The sequence below is a fragment of the Mobula birostris genome, chromosome 25, assembly GCF_030028105.1.
Source record: "Mobula birostris isolate sMobBir1 chromosome 25, sMobBir1.hap1, whole genome shotgun sequence".
Lineage (NCBI taxonomy): Eukaryota > Metazoa > Chordata > Chondrichthyes > Myliobatiformes > Myliobatidae > Mobula > Mobula birostris.
In genome coordinates this window covers 2,894,735-2,913,872 of record NC_092394.1, presented here as the reverse complement: position 1 = coordinate 2,913,872, position 19,138 = coordinate 2,894,735, and the positions used below count along the sequence as shown (strand labels likewise).

The window sequence follows — 19,138 nt, the reverse complement described above, 5'->3', positions numbered from 1 at the left end:
CCCTCCCTCAACCCCGACTCTCTTCCCACCCCTCCCTCTACCCCCTCACACCATCCCCATCCCCTCCCTCAACCCCGACTCTCTTCCCACCCCTCCCTCTACCCCCTCACACCATCCGCACCCCCTCCCTCAACCCCGACTCTCTTCCCACCCCTCCCTCTACCCCCTCACACCATCCCCACCCCCCACCCCCTCCCTCAACCCCGACTCTCTTCCCACCCCTCCCTCTACCCCCTCACACCCACCCCCTCCCCCACTCTCTCCTCCCCTCTCTCTCTCTCTCACACACACACACACGCGCACCCTCTCTTTCTCACCCACCCCCCTCTCTCTCTCTGTCTCTCACACCCACCCCCGCCTCTCTCTCCCCCCTCTCTGTCTCTACCCCCCTCACACACCCCCCTCTCTGTGTGTCTCTCTCTCAACCCCCCTCTCTGTCCCCCAGGCCGCCACCCAGTTTAAGAACAGCCTGGCGAAGCTGATGGAGATCCTGATGTCGAAAGATCCCTCCTACGTGCGCTGCATCAAACCCAACGATGCCAAGCAGTCAGGTAAATCACAACCCCCTCACCCTCGACCCCCAACCCTGTCCCTTGTTTCACTCTCTCCTCCTCTCGCCCCTTCACCCCTTGTCCCACCCCAGTTCCCCACTCTCCATCCCTCAACCCCTCACCACACCTTGACCCTCTCCCCATCCCTAGTCTCTCACTATTTGCCCATCAACCCCCTCACCCAACCCCTTCTTCCCCTCAAGCCCCTCTCTCTGCCCCTCGACCCCCTCTCCCCACCCCTTGCCCACTGGTGGGAGGGGAGGGAGTGATTGTTGGTTTGGCATACGGGAATCCGGACCTGAGGAAATACAGGGAGACTGGACCAGGAGGCGAGGTTGGCACGTGGTCCTTGGGGTTTGCTCGTGTGGTAGTTACAGGGTCTCTCAAGGGTTGAGGGCCCAGAAAATGTGATAATAAGAAGGTTGAGATGAGCCCAGATGTTGCCCAGATGTTGCACAGATGTTGCACAGAGCAGGGCACATCAGCCCTATGCCAGAGAATCGAATAATTACATTTACAATCTTATTTCTTACATCCATTTCTTACTTGAGGGTGTAAAAATCTTTATGGAAGGGAAATGTGGGAGGATGTTGCAATTCAGAGTTGTTTTGTATATGTATATGTGCAGTCAGATCAATGTGTATTGATCAGGCTGATGATCTGGTAAAGAAGCTGTCCTAGAGCCTGTTGATCCTGGCCTTAACGCTGTGGTACCGTTCGCCAGACTGAAGCCGCTGAGATAGTTTGTGGTGGCTGGAGTCCCCGATGGCCCCCCGGGACATTTTTATGCACCTGCTGCTGTAGATGGCCTGAACAGAGGAAAATTCACATGCACAGATGTGCAGGGCTGTCCGCACCACTCTCTACAGTCGCCTGCAATTGAGGGAGGTACAGTTCCCATACCAGGCAGTGATACAGACAGTCAGGATGCTCTCGATGGTGCCCCTAGAGAAAGTCCTGAGGATTTGGAGACTCGTGTTGACCTTCTTCAGCCGTCTGAGGTGAAAGAGGCGCCGTTGTGCCAGTATGTACAGCCCAAATGAGATCGTTGAAACTTCTCACCCTCTCAACTACAGCCCCATTGATGTCAATAAGGCCTAGCCTGTTTCCGTTCCTCCTGTAATCCACGATCAACTCCTTCAGTTTTTGGACATTGAGGGAGAGGTTTTCTTGGCACCACTCTGTCAGGGTGTTAACCTTTCAATCATTATTGGAATAAAGCCGACCGATGTCATGTCATCTGCAAATTTTGCTCGGCAGATTGAAGCTGTGCGTGGCAACGCATCTACACAGTTGTAGGTGTGGAGGAGGGGACTCAGGACACAGTCGTGGAGGCTCCTGTGATGAGGGTCAGAGGGGCAGAGGTGAGGGAGCCCATCTTTGCCACCTGTCAGCGATCCGACAGGAAGTCCAGGATCCAGCTACACAAGACAGGGTGCAGGCTGAGGTCTCTGAGCTTCTTGTTGAGTCTGGAGGGAGTTATGGTGTTGAATGCTGAACTGTAGTCCAAGAACAGCCTTCTCACATAAGCATCCTTCTTCTCCAGATGTGTAAGGACGGTATGTAGAGCTGTGGCTATCGCTTCATTTGTCGATCGGTTGTGTTGGTAGGCGAATAGTAAGGGGACCACTGTGGGTGGTAGCTTGCTGCAGCTGTCCTTGACCAGCCTCTCAAAGCATTTGCTTCTGGACAGCCCCGGAGAGGAGGTCCTCGTCACCAGAAGGTCCAATTTCATCAATAAAACACCACCACCTTACAACTGCAGTGAGTGGGTCGAGGTCGCTGGGGTTACACAGGTGGAGTGGTTAATGTATACACTATCCGGGTGAATCAATGTACAGGCGGAGTGGGTTAGGGTGTACCCTGTGAATGAATTGATGTACAGGCAGAGTGGGTTAGGGTGTACACTGTGGGTGAATCAATGTACAGGCAGAGTGGGTTAGGGTGTACACTGTAGGTGAATTGATGTACAGGCAGAGGGGGTCAGGGTACACAGTGTCTGAATGAATTGGTGTACACAGTCTGTCACTGTGTCAGTGACATGTCCCAATGCTGTTCCAGGCAGGTTTGATGAAGTTCTGATCAGACATCAGGTCAAGTATCTCGGTCTGATGGAAAACCTGCGGGTGCGCAGAGCTGGGTTTGCATACCGGCGAAGATTCGAGATCTTCCTGCAGAGGTGGGTACCAGCTCGTATTCCTGGGCCAAACACACCAACGATCCCACTCACTCCATGTCCTGCTCACTGAGCAGCCGCTGGTGCTCAAACACTCCACAAGTGGTCGCAGTTCAGTCAGATTTTCTTAAACTTATTTCAACATTGCTTGTTCAGAATAATTTTGTTGAAGACATTTTAAATTAACGTGTGATCCTTGCTCCAGCCCCTGTAGCTGTCACCACTGCCAGACAATCGCCAGGGAGTTGTCAGATAAAGTGTGCTCCCCCTCCATGGACACCAAGTACGGGCAGGTCCTTGGAAGAGGGGCAGACAGTGGGCTTGGACAAACTCAGGATCCCCTGACTGAACTGCTCCCCCACCACCACCTGTCCTCCACACCAGGTACACAAAGATCACAGTGGTTAATGCCACGCTATTACAGTTTGGGCCATCAGTTCAATTGCGCTGTCTAGAAGTGTACGTCCACCCCGTGACTGTGTGGGTTCTGCCGGCTGTTCCGGTTTCCTCCTACTGATGTACCTCGGCAGGTTCCTTGGCCATTGTAAATTGTCCCATGTTTAGGCTAGGGTTAAATCGGTGGGGTGCTGATGACGCAGCTCGAAAGGCCAGAAGAGCCTGTTCTGCACTGTACCTCTACATAAATCAAATAAATTAGGGTGTCGGGGCTGAAATGACACCAGAATTTCAATCAGAATCAAAATCACTGGCACATGTTGGGAAATTTACTGTTTTCCAGCACAGCAGCAGTACATTGCAATGCAGAGAAATGACATATCTAAACATTACATTGAAAAATATATACAGTGTAATACAGAGGAATAAAATAACTGGAAATTACAATGAGCGGCAGTGCAGTGTAATACAGAGTAATGACATATCTAAGCATTACAGTGAGAAATATTTACAGTACATGTTGTCATTGGAGAGAGTCCAGAGGCTGTTCATGAGGATGATTCTGGGAATGAAGGGGTTAACGTATGAGGAACGTTTGTCAGCTTTGGGCCTGTACTCATTGGAATTTAGAAAAATGCAGTGGGGGGGGGGATCTCAGTGAAACCTACCGAATGTTGATAGGACGAGATAGGGCGGTTGGAGAGGATGTTTCCTGTGTTGGGCGTATCCAGATCTAGAGGGCACAGCCTCAGAATTTCAGAGGTGACCCTTTGGAACAGAGATGAGGAGTAGTGAATCTGTGGAATGCTCTGCCACAGACTGCGGTAGAGGCCAGTCCGTGCGTATATTTAAGGCGGAAGTTGATAGTTCCCTGATCAGTCAATGCATCAAAAGATATGGCGAGAAGGCAGGTGTATGGAGTTGAGTGGGATCCGGGATCAGCCATGATGGATTTACAGATCGGACTCGATGGGATGAATGGCCTAATTCTACTATGTCTTATGGTGTATATAATAAATGTATATGTTTTGAGTGTATACAGCCCTTTGGAAGTTTTCATGGAGATCACCTGTGTGCAGTCAAAGTGTTTCAATTGATTGTACTAAAAATACGCCTGTATCTGGAAGATCCAACTGCTGGTGAGTCAGTATCCTGGCAAAATCTACACCATGAAGTCAAAAGAACACTCCAAGCATCTCCAGAATAAGGTTATTGAAAAGCACAAGTTAGGAGATGGATACAAGAAAATTCCAAGTACTGAATATCCCTTGGAGTACAGTTAAGTCAATCATCAAGAAATGGAAAGAATATAGCACAGCTGTAAATCTGCCTAGGGCAGGTCATCCTCAAAAACCGAGTGACGGTGCAAGAAGGGGTTAGTGAGGGAGGCCACCAAGAGACCTATGACAACTGTGGAGGAATTACAAGTTTCAGTGGCTGAGATGGGAGAGACTGCGCATACAACAACCGTTAACCAGGTGCTTCACCAGTCACAGCTTTATGGGAGAATGCCAAAGAGAAAGCCACTGTTGAAAAAACTGATATGAAATTTCAGCTAGGGTTTGCCAGAAGGCATGTGGGAGACTGAAGTCAGCTAGAAGAAGGTTCTATGGTCTGATGAAACCAAAATTGAGCTTCTTGGCTATCAGACTAAACGCTATGTTGTAAGCCGAACTCTGCACATCATCAAAAGCACACCATCCCCACTGTGAAGCACGGTGGTGGCTGCATCTTGCTGTGGAGATGCTTCACTGCAGCAGGTCTCGGAAGGCTTGTGATGGTAGAGGGAAAAATGAATGCAGCAAAATACAGGGAAATCCTGGAGGAAAACCTGATACAATCTGTAAGAGAACTGTGACTTGGGGGAAGACACATCAAAGTTGCTGGTGAACGCAGCAGGTCAGGCAGCATCTCTAGGAAGAGGTACAGTCGACGTTTTGGGCCGAGAGGGTCCTCATTATCTACCTGGTTGTGCATACATACATACATACATACACATACACACACACACACACACACACACACACACACACACACACACACACACACACACACATACACACACACACATATACACTTTTAATTTATACAGATATACAGTATATGTTTCCTCATTTTTGCACTACTTAATTTATATATATATATATATATATTTAAATAATTATTACAAAGAAGAGGAGAAGTGGTGAGGTAGTGTTCACGGGTTCAATGTCCATTCAGAAATCCGATGTCAGAGGGGAAGAAGCTGTTCCTGTAACATTGAGTGTGTATCTTGAGGCTCCTGTACCTCCACCTTGATGGTAGCAATGAGGAGGGGGCGTGTTCTGGGTGATGGGGGTCCTTACTGATGGATGCTGCCTTTTTGAGGCATTGCCTTTTGACGGTGTCCTTGACGCTGGGAAGGCTAATCCTCATGATGGAGCAACTCTTTCAAACGTACTGATGGGGGCTGCGGCCTCCCGCTCCTCATGAACACGGAGCATGGGCTCCTCCAGCCACAGACCCCGGCCCTGGAATCTGCAAACCAAGTTACAAGGCTGTTCTCCAATACTGTTCTGTACATCTCTATCTCTATCTCCATCTCTCTCTCTCTTTCTCACATCTCTCTGTCATCTCTCTACCACGCTCATGCTCTCTGCCCGATGCTCACATTCTCCAGGTACAAGTCTCTCTGCCCTCAGACGTGGCCCAACTGGAGAGGGCAGCCTGCCGACGGGGTGGCAACGCTGGTACAACACCTCGGATACAAGCCCGAAGATTACAAGCTTGGCAGGTGAGGCACAAGCAGGAATGGTTTGTAACCCAAATCCAATCCTGGGAAGAACCAGAGCATTCAGGGAGCAGATCCTGGGGAGAGCCAACATATTCGAGGACTGTACCCTGGGGAGAGTCAGTACATCAGAGACTGGATCCCGGGGAGAGTCAGTACATCGGGGACTACACCCTGCGGAGAGTCAGTATGTCAGGGACTGGACCCCAGGGAGAGTCAGTACATCAGGGACTGTACCCTGGGGAGAGTCAGTTTCTTCACTGGGGTGAGTCCTGTTGCCCTGCCTCTGTCTCCCTGCTCTCTGCCTGTTTGATTTCTTTTCCTCTGTGTTCTAGAACGAAGATATTCATCCGTTTTCCCAAAACCCTGTTTGCCACAGAGGATGCCTTCCAGCTGCAGAAGAACTCCATCGGTGAGTGTCCACGCTCGGCCTTCTGCCTGTTCCCTGGGGTCTGCATCTCGGGCTCGGGCTTGGGCTCCGGCACCAGCTCATCCCCCAGCGCAGCTCCCGGTGACAGGCCGTTTAACCTCCTGGTGCCCCGCTGGGCTGTTCTCACTGCAGTCTCATCTGCGGCAGTGGGGTCGGACCTGTGCAAGGCCTGATGGGAGTCTCAGTGTGGGGTGGCTGAAGAATTAGGAAACGGGTTTACTCTTGTCACACGTACCGAAGTAGAGTGAGAAGCTTGTCTTGCGTTCTGTTCAGAGAGATCATTTCATTACCACGGAGCATTGAGGTAAGACAATAACAGAATGCAGAATGGAGTGTACAGTTACGGGGAACGTGCAGACTGTCAGGTTCCTGGGTATGTCACCAGTAAAGCATCAGATGAATGTGAGGCTGAAGATTCAAGTCCCTGTCTGGGCAGCACAGCAGCATAGTGATCAGCAAGACGCTATTACAGGGCGGGATGTTGGCGTTCAGACTTTAATTTGGCTGTCGTCTGTAAGGAGTTTGTACGATCCCTCCTGTGAGCCTGGGGGTTTCCTCCGGGTGCTCCTGTGATCGGGTTAGGGTTCAGTAGGTGGGGTGCTGGGCGGTGCTGCTCGTTGGGCTGGAAAAGCCTGTCTGTGCTGTCTCTCTGAAGAGCACAACCAGGTAGTTAATGAGGTCCCGAGCCCATCTGATTGGAACAGTAGTCCGACAACAGCAGGGTGGGGCTATCCTTTTGCCTGCTGAGACGTGCTTCCGTCAGGCTGTGGTCCCCTCTGTCCGGTGGGAGAGCGGAGGAGACAGAACGTGTCTGCTTTCGATTAGATAAGATTGAGCTTTATTTGTCACATTTACATCCAAACATGCAGTGGAATGTGATAATGGCATCAACGGCCAACACAGTCCAAAGATATTCTGGGGGGTGGGGGGGCAGCCAGCAAGTGTCACCCCGCCTGCTGACCCTCACCCCTAACCCGTCCGTTTATGGACTGTGGGAGAAAACCCACGCAGACACAGAGAACGTACAAACCCCCCACAGTTCATCGGGCAGTGAACAGGGTCACTGGTGCTGTGATTACAGATGGACTTGGGAAGGGCCAGAGGACCCCATTGGGTGGGTGTGAGACGGGACGGGGATGTGGATGGGTGTGAGGCGGGACGGGGGTTGTGGGTGGGTGTGAGGCGGGACGGGGGTTGTGGGTGGGTGTGAGGCGGGATGGGGGACGTGGGTGGGTGTGAGGCGGGACGGGGTTGTGGGTGGGTGTGAGACGGGACGGGGGACGTGGGTGGGTGTGAGACGGGACGGGGGACGTGGGTGGGTGTGAGACAGGACGGGGACATGGGTGGGTGTGAGGCGGGACGGGGGTTGTGGGTGGGTGTGAGACAGGACGGGGGTTGTGGGTGGGTGTGAGACGGGGTTTGCAGAAGGAGAGGATGAGGTGGAATGAGTTGGTGGAGGGTTCTGTGGGATGGGAGTGACAGGTGGGGCTGAGTATTGGATGGAGATGGCATTGCAATCACAGAATTCCTCCCTCCCACAGCCACGAAGATCCAGGCGGAATGGCGCGGATTCCACCAGAGGCAGAAATATCAGAAGCTGCGGTCCTCAGGTGAGCTGTTGGTGATGGGATTGCGTGCTCGTGAACCTAGGCGCTGTCGTGCCTCAGAAACTTGTTTAAAAACACTGGAAACTGAAACAGGGACAGGCCATTCTGCCCTCAATCCTGTTGTGCTGTTCGTTATCTGCTGATTTTGTGCCAGGGCAGATTCCTTGCCTCACCCCAAGCCATTCCAGAGTAGGCCTTTGCTGACTCTCCCTCCATGGAGACAAGCCTACAGGCTCCTCGCTTATGCTGTGAAGAAATTCTTCTTGCTCTCACCAGCAGGTGGCACATTCCTCATTCCAACACCTCGATCGCCACCTCTCGACGGAGGGCAGAGGTTAGCGGGTCAGGAGGGACGTGGACAACTGCTCTCTTTCTCTCTGTCTGACCAGAGGGTGGTGAATCTGTGGAATTCACTGCCACAGATGGCTGTGGGGGCCAAGTCACTGGGTATATTTGAAGCGGAGGTTGATAGGTTCTTGATCGATCAGCATGTGGAAGGTTACGGGGAGAGGCCAGGAGAACGGGGTCAGGCACGATGGAATAACAGAGCAGAGTCGATGGGCTGAGCAGCCTCACTCCCGTCCTATGTCTTATCGACTGGAAAGAATGTGAGAGTGTGAACTGGTTGTACCGGACCGGGGTTAAGGATGGTGGAGTGGTGGTAGGGCTGAAACATGAAAGATCCTGAGGGGCCTCTGCAGATGGACGTGAAGAGGGTGTTTCCTGGTGTGAGAGAACCTCACGCCCTCACGCCAGGGTTCAGCCTCCTGGGGAGGTAGGTGGGTGTTTTCTGTGGTGCTGAATCTTTGGGACACTACCTGAAGGAGGGGCAGAAAGTGCCCAAATGATTTTGAGGGAGATGAAGAGGCAGGGAAAGGTTGGCAGGAGGTGAGGTTTGGGTGTTAACTGAGTTCTTGTGCTGGGATGTGAGCCCACCGGTACTGCGTGTGTAACATTGGCCTGACCCTGATGGGTGGAAGCACAGCTCGACTGTGAGGGTGGCGAGGGGCTCAGGGACAGGGGTCAGGGGTGGTGTATTGATCAATGGGAGGATGTCCATCTGGCCTGACCCGTGTTCGCTCTCTCTGCAGCAATCACCATCCAGTCGTGGTGGAGAGGGGAGATGGGACGCCGTGTGGCAACGCGCAGGAGAAACGCTGCAAACACCATCCGCAGGTGAGGGCGTGCCTCCACTTTGCCCCGTGCCCTGGGCCGTGGAACAGGCCCACTCATGTGAGACAGGGCCGGACAGCCGGGAGCTTGCCACAGAGAGCATGGGGTTTCGGCTCATGCTGGGGGGGTGGGGAGATATCGGGCCCCAGACAGCTGTAAAACATTCATACTAAATATGAACCCCTTCCAGAGCCTAGCCATGCCCCTGGAATTCCCATCGGCCAGACCCCCACCACCAGTCTCTGACCACAGCTTGGCCAGACGTGAGTACCCGTGTTACAGGAGCTGTAAACCCGAGCTGCAAGAGCTTCTGCAGATGCTGCAGATCAGGTGGGACACACACAAAACGCTGGAGGAACTCAGGCCGCAGCTACAGAGGGCAATAAACAGCCGACATTTTGGGCCAAGACCCTTCGTCAGGACTGGAGAGGAAGGGGAAAGAAGCCAGAGTAAGAAGAGAGGGGGAGGGGGAGATATACAAGTTGGCAGGTGACAGTATGATCAGGGGAGCGGAAAGTGGGTGGGCGGAGGAGAGGGGGGAATGAAGTGAGAAGCTGGTAGGTGATTGGTGGAAAATGCAAATGCACCCTTTCCATTCTAGTGCCTAAGACCATAAGACACAAGCAGAATTGGGCCATTCAGCCCATCAATCTAGTTTGCTATTCCATCACGGCTGATTTATTATCCCTCTCAACCCACTCTCCCACGTTCTCTCTGTAACCTGTGATGCATTGACAAGTGGAGAATCTATCAACCTCTCCTTTAAATATACCCAAAGACTTGGCCTTCACAGCTGCCTGTGCAATGAATTCCACAGATTCACCACCCTCTGGCTAAAGAAATCCCTCCTCATCTCTGTTCTAAATGGATGTCCTTTTATTCTGAGACCGTGCCCTCTGGTCCTAAACTCCGCCACGATAGGAACCATCCTTCCCATGTCCACTCTATCTAGGCCATTCAATGTTCAATAGGTTTCAGTGAAATTCCCTCCTCATTTATCTAAACTCCAGTGAGCACAGGCCCAGAGCCATCACACACTTCTCAAACTTTGCCCCTTCATTCCTGGAATCATATTGTGACCCACCTCTGCACCCTCTCCAACGGCAGCACAGCTGTCTTAGATAAGGGGCTCAAGCTGCTGGCACTGCCCCAAGTGCAGCCTGACCAGTGCTTTATTAAACCTCAGTCCTGGTAAAGAGTCTCGGCCTGAAATGGCAGTTGTGAGGATGGACCAGCAGCAGCCAGAGGGGCTGAACAGCCATTGTCGCTGATAATGCTGTTCATTCAGTGCCATCTCCACCACCAGTCTCGCCAGCGACCCGCAGACGGCTAAGGGTCACGTCACCCACAGTCAATGGGAGAACAAAGGTTGCAGGGTTGCCTATCCCTCCCGTGCAGAATCCACTCACTCCATGCCCGGTAGGTGCAGAGGCACTGGCAGAGAGGTTGCATAGATGCCAGTAATACCCAGACCCAGGCTCGCCTTAACCATCCCTCTCCCTCTCTCCGTTACCCCCTCCCTGTCTCCGTTACTCCCTCCCTCTCTCCATTACCCTCTCCCTCTCTCCGTTACCCCCTCCCTCTCTCCATTACCCTCTCCCTCTCTCCATTACCCCCTCCCTGTCTCCGTTACCCCCTCCCTCTCTCCATTACCCTCTCCCTCTCTCCGTTACCCCCTCCCTGTCTCCGTTACCCCCTCCCTGTCTCCGTTACTCCCTCCCTCTCTCCATTACCCTCTCCCTCTCTCCGTTACCCCCTCCCTGTCTCCGTTACCCCCTCCCTCTCTCCATTACCCCCTCCCTGTCTCCGTTACTCCCTCCCTGTCTCCGTTACTCCCTCCCTCTCTCCATTACCCTCTCCCTCTCTCCGTTACCCCCTCCCTCTCTCCATTACCCTCTCCCTCTCTCCATTACCCCCTCCCTGTCTCCGTTACCCCCTCCCTCTCTCCATTACCCTCTCCCTCTCTCCGTTACCCCCTCCCTGTCTCCGTTACCCCCTCCCTGTCTCCGTTACCCCCTCCCTCTCTCCATTACCCCCTCCCTCTCTCCATTACCCTCTCCCTGTCTCCGTTACTCCCTCCCTCTCTCCATTACCCTCTCCCTCTCTCCGTTACCCCCTCCCTCTCTCCATTACCCTCTCCCTCTCTCCATTACCCCCTCCCTGTCTCCGTTACCCCCTCCCTGTCTCCGTTACCCCCTCCCTCTCTCCATTACCCTCTCCCTCTCTCCGTTACCCCCTCCCTGTCTCCGTTACTCCCTCCCTGTCTCCGTTACCCTCTCCCTCTCTCCATTACCCTCTCCCTCTCTCCGTTACCCCCTCCCTGTCTCCGTTACCCCCTCCCTGTCTCCGTTACCCTCTCCCTCTCTCCATTACCCCCTCCCTCTCTCCGTTACCCCCTCCCTCTCTCCATTACCCTCTCCCTGTCTCCGTTACTCCCTCCCTCTCTCCATTACCCCCTCCCTGTCTCCGTTACCCCCTCCCTGTCTCCGTTACCCCCTCCCTCTCTCCATTACCCTCTCCCTCTCTCCGTTACCCCCTCCCTCTCTCCATTACCCCCTCCCTCCCTCTCTCCATTACCTTCTTCCTCTCTCCGTTACCCCTCCCGCCCTCCATTTACCCCCTCCCTCCCTCTCTCCATTACCTTCTCCCTCTCTCCGTTACCCCTCCCGCCCTCTCTCCATTTACCCCCTCCCTCCCTCTCTCCATTACCCTCTCCCTCTCTCCGTTACCCCCTCCCTCTCTCCATTACCCTCTCCCTGTCTCCGTTACCCCCTCCCTCTCTCCATTACCCTCTCCCTGTCTCCGTTACTCCCTCCCTCTCTCCATTACCCTCTCCCTCTCTCCGTTACCCCCTCCCTGTCTCCGTTACCCCCTCCCTCTCTCCATTACCCTCTCCCTGTCTCCGTTACCCCCTCCCTCTCTCCATTACCCCCTCCCTCCCTCTCTCCATTACCTTCTCCCTCTCTCCGTTACCCCTCCCGCCCTCCATTTACCCCCTCCCTCCCTCTCTCCATTACCTTCTCCCTCTCTCTGTTACCCCCTCCCTCCCTCTCTCCATTACCCCCTCCCTCCCTCTCTCCATTACCCCCTCCCTCCCTCTCTCCATTACCTTCTCCCTCTCTCTGTTACCCCCTCCCTCCCTCTCTCCATTACCCCCTCCCTCTCTCCGTTACCCCCTCCCTCTCTCCGTTACCCCCTCCCTCCCTCTCTCCGTTACCCCCTCCCTCCCTCTCTCTGTTACCCCTTCCCTCCCTCTCTCCATTACCTTCTCCCTCTCTCTGTTACCCCTCCCTCCTTCCCTCCGTTACCCCTCCCTCCCTCTCTCCGTTACCCCCTCCCTCCCTCTCTCCGTTACTCTCTCCCTCGCTCCCTCACCCCTCCCTCGCCCCCTGCCCTCGCTCGCTCCCTCGCCCCCCCTGCCCTCGCTCGCTCCCTCGCCCCCTGCCCTCTCTCCCTCACCCCCTGCCCTCCCTCTCTCCCCCTTGCCCTCCCTCCCTCTCTCCCCCTTGCCCTCCCTCTCTCTCGCCCCCTTTCCCTCCCTCTCTCTCGCCCCCTCGCCCTCCCTCTCTCTCGCCCCCTCGCCCCCCCTCGCTCCCTCGCCCCCCCCTCTCCCCCTCTCCCTCACCCCCCTCTCCCTCGCCCCCTCTCTCCCTTGCCCCCTCGCCCTCCCTCTCTCCCTCTTTCCCTCGCCCTCCCTCTCTCCCTCTCTCTCCCTCACTCTCCCTCTTTCCCTCTCTCCCTTGCCCCATCTCCCCCTCGCCCCCCTCTCCCCCTCACCCTCCCTCACCCCCTCTCTCCCTCGCCCCCCTCTCTCCCTCGCCCCCTCTCTCCCTCGCTGCCCTCTCCCTCTCTCCCTCTCTCCCTCTCTCCCTCTCTCCCTCTCTCCCCCTCGCTCCCTCGCCCTCCCTTACTCCCCTCTCCCCCTCTCCCCCTCTCTCCCCTTTCCTTCCCTCCCTCCCTCCAGGTTTATCAAGGGTTTCATTAATCGGCACAAACCGCGCTGTCCAGAGAATGAGTATTTTGTGGATTATGTCAGATGCTCCTTCCTGATGAATTTGAAACGCAACTTGCCAAAGAACGTTCTGGATAAGTCATGGCCAGTGCCTCCTCCAGCTCTCTCTGAGGTAAGTGACTGTTTCCACCTGTGGTGCCAGTACCTGATCTGCCCCTGTGTTCCTGGCTCTGACCGTGCTGGACATGAACAAAGTCATCACACTGGCCAGAAGCCAACACTGTCCCAGCAAGTTGGAGAGCTAAAGGTAAAAGAACCAGTGATCATAATATCATCGAATTCACCCTGAAACTTGAGAAGGAGAAGCTGAAGTCAGATGTACAGTGGAGGGAAGGGTTTTACAGAGGCATGAGAGAGGAGCTGGCCAGAATCAATTGGAAAAGAACACTGGCAAGGTTGATGGCAGAGCTGGCAAGGTTGATGGCAGAGCTGGCAAGGTTGATAGCTGTTATTTCTGGAAGCAATTTGGAAGGCACAGGATAAATAAATACCAAAGAGGAAGAAGTATTCTAAAGGCAAGATGACACAACAGTGGCCAACAAGGAAAGTCAAAACCAACGTAAAAGCCAAAGAGATGTTTTGAAGCTGGAGAGGGTTCAAAGGAGCTTCATGAAAATGATTCCAGAATTGAATGGCTTGTTATATAAAGAGCGTTTGATGGCTCTGGGCCTGTCTTCACTGGAATTCAGAAGAATGAAGGGTGACCTCATTGAAACTTATTGAATGATGAAGTGGGTGTGGAGAGGATGTTTCCTATAGTGGGGGAGTCTAGGACCAGAGGACACAGATAGAGTGGGTGTGGAGAGGATGTTTCCTATAGTGGGGAAGTCTAGGATCAGAGGACACAGATAGAGTGGATGTGGAGAGGATGTTTCCTATAGTGGAGGAGTCTAGGACCAGAGGACACAGATAGAGTGGGTGTGGAGAGGATGTTTCCTACAGTGGGGGAGTCCTAGACACAGCCTCAGAATAGTGGGGTGTCCTTCACAGCAGAGAATTTCTTTAGCTAGAGAATGTGGAATTTGTTGTCAAAGGCAACTGTGGAGGCCAAGTGTTTATATATATTTAAAGCGGAGGTTGATAGATTCTTGACTGGTCAGGGAGGGAAAGCAGGAAATTGGGGCTGAGAGAAACAATGATGCAATGGCAGAACAGACTCGATGGGCCAAATGCCTAAATCTGCTCCTATATCTTATGGTCCAAGTTCCACCCCCCCACCCCACCCGCAGTGCTCAGCTCTGATCCCCTCCCCTTGACTCAGCCAGCTGTGGGCTTGTTTCTGCACCATAGTTGTCTCACCCTTCTCCCGTTGGGAGAGGGGCGAGGGGCCTCTGCCTCTGCCAGGGCTGTGGGGAGAGGGGCGAGGGGCCTCTGCCTCTGCCAGGGCTGTGGGGAGAGGGGTGAGGGGCCTCTGCCTCTGCCAGGGCTGTGGGGAGAGGGGCGAGGGGCCTCTGCCTCTGCCAGGGCTGTGGGGCGAGGGGCCTCTGCCTCTGCCAGGGCTGTGGGGCGAGGGGCCTCTGCCTCTGCCAGGGCTGTGGGGAGAGGGGTGAGGGGCCTCTGCCTCTGCCAGGGCTGTGGGGTGAGGGGCCTCTGCCTCTGCCAGGGCTGTGGGGAGAGGGGTGAGGGGCCTCTGCCTCTGCCAGGGCTGTGGGGAGAGGGGTGAGGGGCCTCAGCCAGGGTTGTGAGGAGAGGGGTGAGATGCCTCTGCCTCAGCCAGGGCTGTGGGGAGAGGGGTGAGGGGCCTTTGCCTCTGCCAGGGCTGTGGTAACTGAGGGTGAATGAAGCTCTGTCTCCCATATGTTCCTGCCCACTGAACACTCCCTTCTATTACAACTCGCTGAGAAAGTTACCTCATCGGCTGAAGGCTGCTTAAGGATGTGGAAGGTGCTATGTAAGTACAGCTGTGTGTGACTAGGACCTTACACGAGTTGCTGGATAGCATTTGAAGCTGGACTTGTGCATTTTGTTACAGCTTGCTTCAGCCACAGGTAGTGCGCCGTCAACAAGCGACGTAAGTTATTGTCTTGGGCGTTCTCTTGAGATGGCAACCCTATTGGACGTTGGTATTGTAGAATACTGCAAGTTTGATTCACTGGTTCATTGATTAGACTGACGGCGAGGATACCTCGGTTGTGGTGCGGACCACGTCCTCGTCCATGCCTGTTGTGGCTGCCAGAGAAGATGCCAGAGCTGGCTGTGTGCCGCTGGGTTTGAGGCTGGCCCCTTCCATCGGAGCTTCCAGTTTGGCCCCACACCCCTGCCCCCCTCGCTCGGTAGAAAACAAACAGAATGGGTTTGTGTGTGGCTGCACTAGAGCGAGATGAGGAACTGCTACAGTCTGTTCTTGCAGAAACATGGCTCCAGGGCAACATCACACACCTTCAGTCTACAAATTCTCAGGCACTTGGTCGATATTATTATTTTTATTTCCTCTTTATGTAACTATATTTTTTTGCTATCATGGCTATTTGTGCTTTATGTGTTGTGTGTGACTGTTGGTTCTGTGTTTTGCACCTTGGCCCCAGAGGAACAATGTTTCATTTGGCTGTGTTCCTGTGTATGGTTGAATGACAATCTTGAATGTGTGTCACAGGCCTCTGAGCTGCTGAGGGAGCTACACATGAAGAACATGGTCCAGATCTACTGCAAGAAGATTACTCCAGAGTGGAAGCAACAGGTGAGGTGGGGCATGAGGGTGGGGAATGGATGATGGAGACAGGGTGAATGGGGATGGGGCTGGATAGGGAATGTCATGGAACTTGTTTTACAGCAGCAGTGAGTGTGTGACAGAAAAAAACTATCAATTGCAAAAACAAGTAGAAAGAGCACAGGAACAGGCCCTTCAGCCCATCCAGGCCATGCTTAAGTGTTACTCTGCACAATCCCATTGACACGCACCCATACCATAGCCCTCAAATAGTGAAGTGCTGTCACGGGTTCACGGACCATTCCGAAATCAGATGGTGGAGGGGACGAAGCTGTACCTGAAACGTCGAGTGTGTGTCTTCAGGCTCCTGTACCGCCTCCCTGATGGTAGCAATGAGAAGAGGGCATGTCCTGGGTGATGGGGGTCCTTAATGGTGGACACTGCCTGCTGAGACATCACTTATTGAAGATGTCGTTGATGGTGTGGTGGCTAGTGCCCGTGATGGAGCAACCTCTTGCAGTCCTGTACGTTGGAGCCCCCCCATACCAGACAGTGATGCAACCAGGCAGAATGCTCTCCATGGTGCTTCTATAGCAATCTGGAGGCACTTGGTGGAGGCTCAAAATTTGATGGAGTTTTTGTGACAGACCAAATCTCCTCAAACTCCCAATGAAGCAGAGCTGCTGGTGGGCCCTCTTTGTAACTGGATCAATGTGTTGGGCCCAGGTCAGATCCTCAGAGATGTTGACACCCAGCGACTTGAAACTGCTCACCCTTTCCACTGCTGACTCTCAATAAGGACTGGGATGTGCTCCCTTGAATTTCCCTTCCTGAAGTCTGCAATCAGTTCCTTGGTTACTGATGTTGAGTGCTGGGTTGTTGCTGCAATACCACTCACCCAGCTGATCTGTCTCACTCCTGTACGCCTCCTCACCACCTGAAATTCTGCCTGCAATAGTTGTGTCATCGGCAAATTTATCGATGGCATTTGAGCTGTGCATAGTCACAGAGTTGGGTGTAGGGAGGGCTAAGCATGCATCCTTGAGGTGCACCCGTGCTGATTGTCTGTGAGGACGAGACGCTGTTTCCGATCTGCAGAGACTGCGGTATCCAGTGAGGAAGTCGAGGGTCCTGTCGCAGTAATCAATACAGATGTAGGTATTGCTGAAGCAGGAGGTGGACATTGGGAAGCCATTCCGATTATCCAGTGTGGTGTGAGGATTTGCAGGCACTTGGTGGGGACTGGACAGGACCAGCCAAGGGAGGAGGCGTCAAACTCCTGACCCCTCCTTCCCAGAGCAGGTCTGAGCACTGCTCCTGAATGGGTGATGCCAGACAGGGGAGAGGACAATCACCTGGCCTTGTCCTCTGCTCACTGAACACAGGGACATCCCACCGTGATGGGACAGCCCCAAAGCACAGGAGTCCGCACAGGCCGCGGAGTGGGACTGAGTGCTGATGAATCCACCAGCAATCCGTCCTCCGGATGAAGGTGGTATGCCTGATCCATGATTCTCCCCTGCTGCCATCTCCGGACTCCCATCAGCCGGGGGGGGCTTGTTGACTGTGACTGAAGGACATCTCTTCCCCTGCAGCTGGAGCAGAAGGTTGTGGCAAGTGCGCTTTTCAAGGACAGGAAGGACAACTATCCCCAAAGTGTGGCCAAGCTCTTCGCCGACTCCCGGATCAGTGAGTGGGCATGAGGTGGAGGCAGAGGGAGAAGGGCACGGGTTATTGAGGGAGGAGTGAGGTAGTGACTGGAGAGGGAGCCGCTGGAGTGACCAGGGGGGCTGAGCGGGGTGCGGAGCAGGGGATGGGTGTGGGTGGAGTGTAATGGTGGAGGGTTCCAGCTGAGGGGCGGGGCGAGGGGTGCACGCAGAACCGGTGAGAGGGAGAAGTGGGGAGCGGTGAGCTTGGCTGGAGAAGTGGAGCTGGGGAGGTGTGAACCTATCGGGGCGTCCCTGCTGATGCCTCATTTCTGTTCCAGCGACGAACGAGATCAACTCGAAGGTGCTGCAGGTGATCGAGAAAGACAGCATTAAAGTACGAGTCACGCTGGCGTCTGCACGCGTCCCCACCACCCCCAACACATCCCCTTCAATACACAGACCCCCTACACGTCCCCTTCAATACACAGACCCCACCACCCACACCGATCCCCTTCAATACACCGACCCCACCACCCACACCGACCCCACCGCCCACACCGACCCCACCGCCCACACCGACCCCACCGCGTACACCGACCCCACCGCCCACACCGACCCCACCGCGTACACCGACCCCACCACCCACACCGACCCCACCGCCCACACCGACCCCACCGCCCACACCGACCCCACCGCCCACACCGATCCCACCGCCCACACCGACCCCACCGCGTACACCGATCCCACCGCCCACACCGACCCCACCGCGTACACCGACCCCACCGCCCACACCGACCCCACCGCGTACACCGACCCCACCGCCCACACCGACCCCACCGCCCACACCGATCCCCCCGCATACACCGACCCCACCGCATACACCGACCCCACCGCCCACACCGACCCCACCGCGTACACCGACCCCACCGCCCACACCGACCCCACCGCCCACACCGACCCCACCGCCCACACCGACCCCACCGCGTACACCGATCCCACCGCCCACACCGACCCCACCGCCCACACCGACCCCACCGCCCACACCGACCCCACCGCGTACACCGACCCCACCGCGTACACCGATCCCACCGCCCACACCGATCCCCCCGCATACACCGACCCCACCGCCCACACCGACCCCACCGCCCACACCGACCCCACCGCCCACACCGACCCCACCGCGTACACCGACCCCACCGCCCACACCGACCCCACCGCCCACACCGACCCCACCGCGTACACCGACCCCACCGCGTACACCGACCCCACCGCCCACACCGACCCCACCGCCCACACCGACCCCACCGCGTACACCGACCCCACCGCCCACACCGACCCCACCGCCCACACCGACCCCACCGCGTACACCGACCCCACCGCGTACACCGATCCCACTGCCCACACCGACCCCACCGCCCACACCGACCCCACCGCATACACCGACCCCACCGCCCACACCGACCCCACCGCCCACACCGACCCCACCGCGTACACCGACCCCACCGCCCACACCGACCCCACCGCGTACACCGATCCCACCGCATACACCGACCCCACCGCCCACACCGACCCCACCGCCCACACCGACCCCACCGCGTACACCGACCCCACCGCGTACACCGACCCCACCGCCCACACCGATCCCACCGCCCACACCGACCCCACCGCGTACACCGACCCCACCGCGTACACCGACCCCACCGCCCACACCGACCCCACCGCGTACA

General features: G+C 55.3%; 1 protein-coding gene across 4 annotated transcripts in view; it reads left to right on the top strand.

Annotated features, from left to right (window-relative positions):
- The window catches only part of LOC140187754 (unconventional myosin-Ic-like), a 128,076-nt gene that overhangs the window by 95,657 nt on the left and 13,281 nt on the right, over positions 1 to 19,138 (top strand). For all 4 annotated transcript variants that reach the window (XM_072243425.1, XM_072243424.1, XM_072243423.1 and 1 more), the window contains exons 18-27: positions 446 to 551; positions 2,613 to 2,730; positions 5,783 to 5,896; positions 6,229 to 6,305; positions 7,865 to 7,933; positions 9,022 to 9,106; positions 13,068 to 13,227; positions 15,709 to 15,792; positions 17,358 to 17,451; positions 17,750 to 17,805. In XM_072243425.1, the coding sequence (XP_072099526.1) occupies positions 446 to 551; positions 2,613 to 2,730; positions 5,783 to 5,896; positions 6,229 to 6,305; positions 7,865 to 7,933; positions 9,022 to 9,106; positions 13,068 to 13,227; positions 15,709 to 15,792; positions 17,358 to 17,451; positions 17,750 to 17,805 (963 nt within the window). The remainder of the gene's footprint in view (positions 1 to 445; positions 552 to 2,612; positions 2,731 to 5,782; positions 5,897 to 6,228; positions 6,306 to 7,864; positions 7,934 to 9,021; positions 9,107 to 13,067; positions 13,228 to 15,708; positions 15,793 to 17,357; positions 17,452 to 17,749; positions 17,806 to 19,138) is intronic.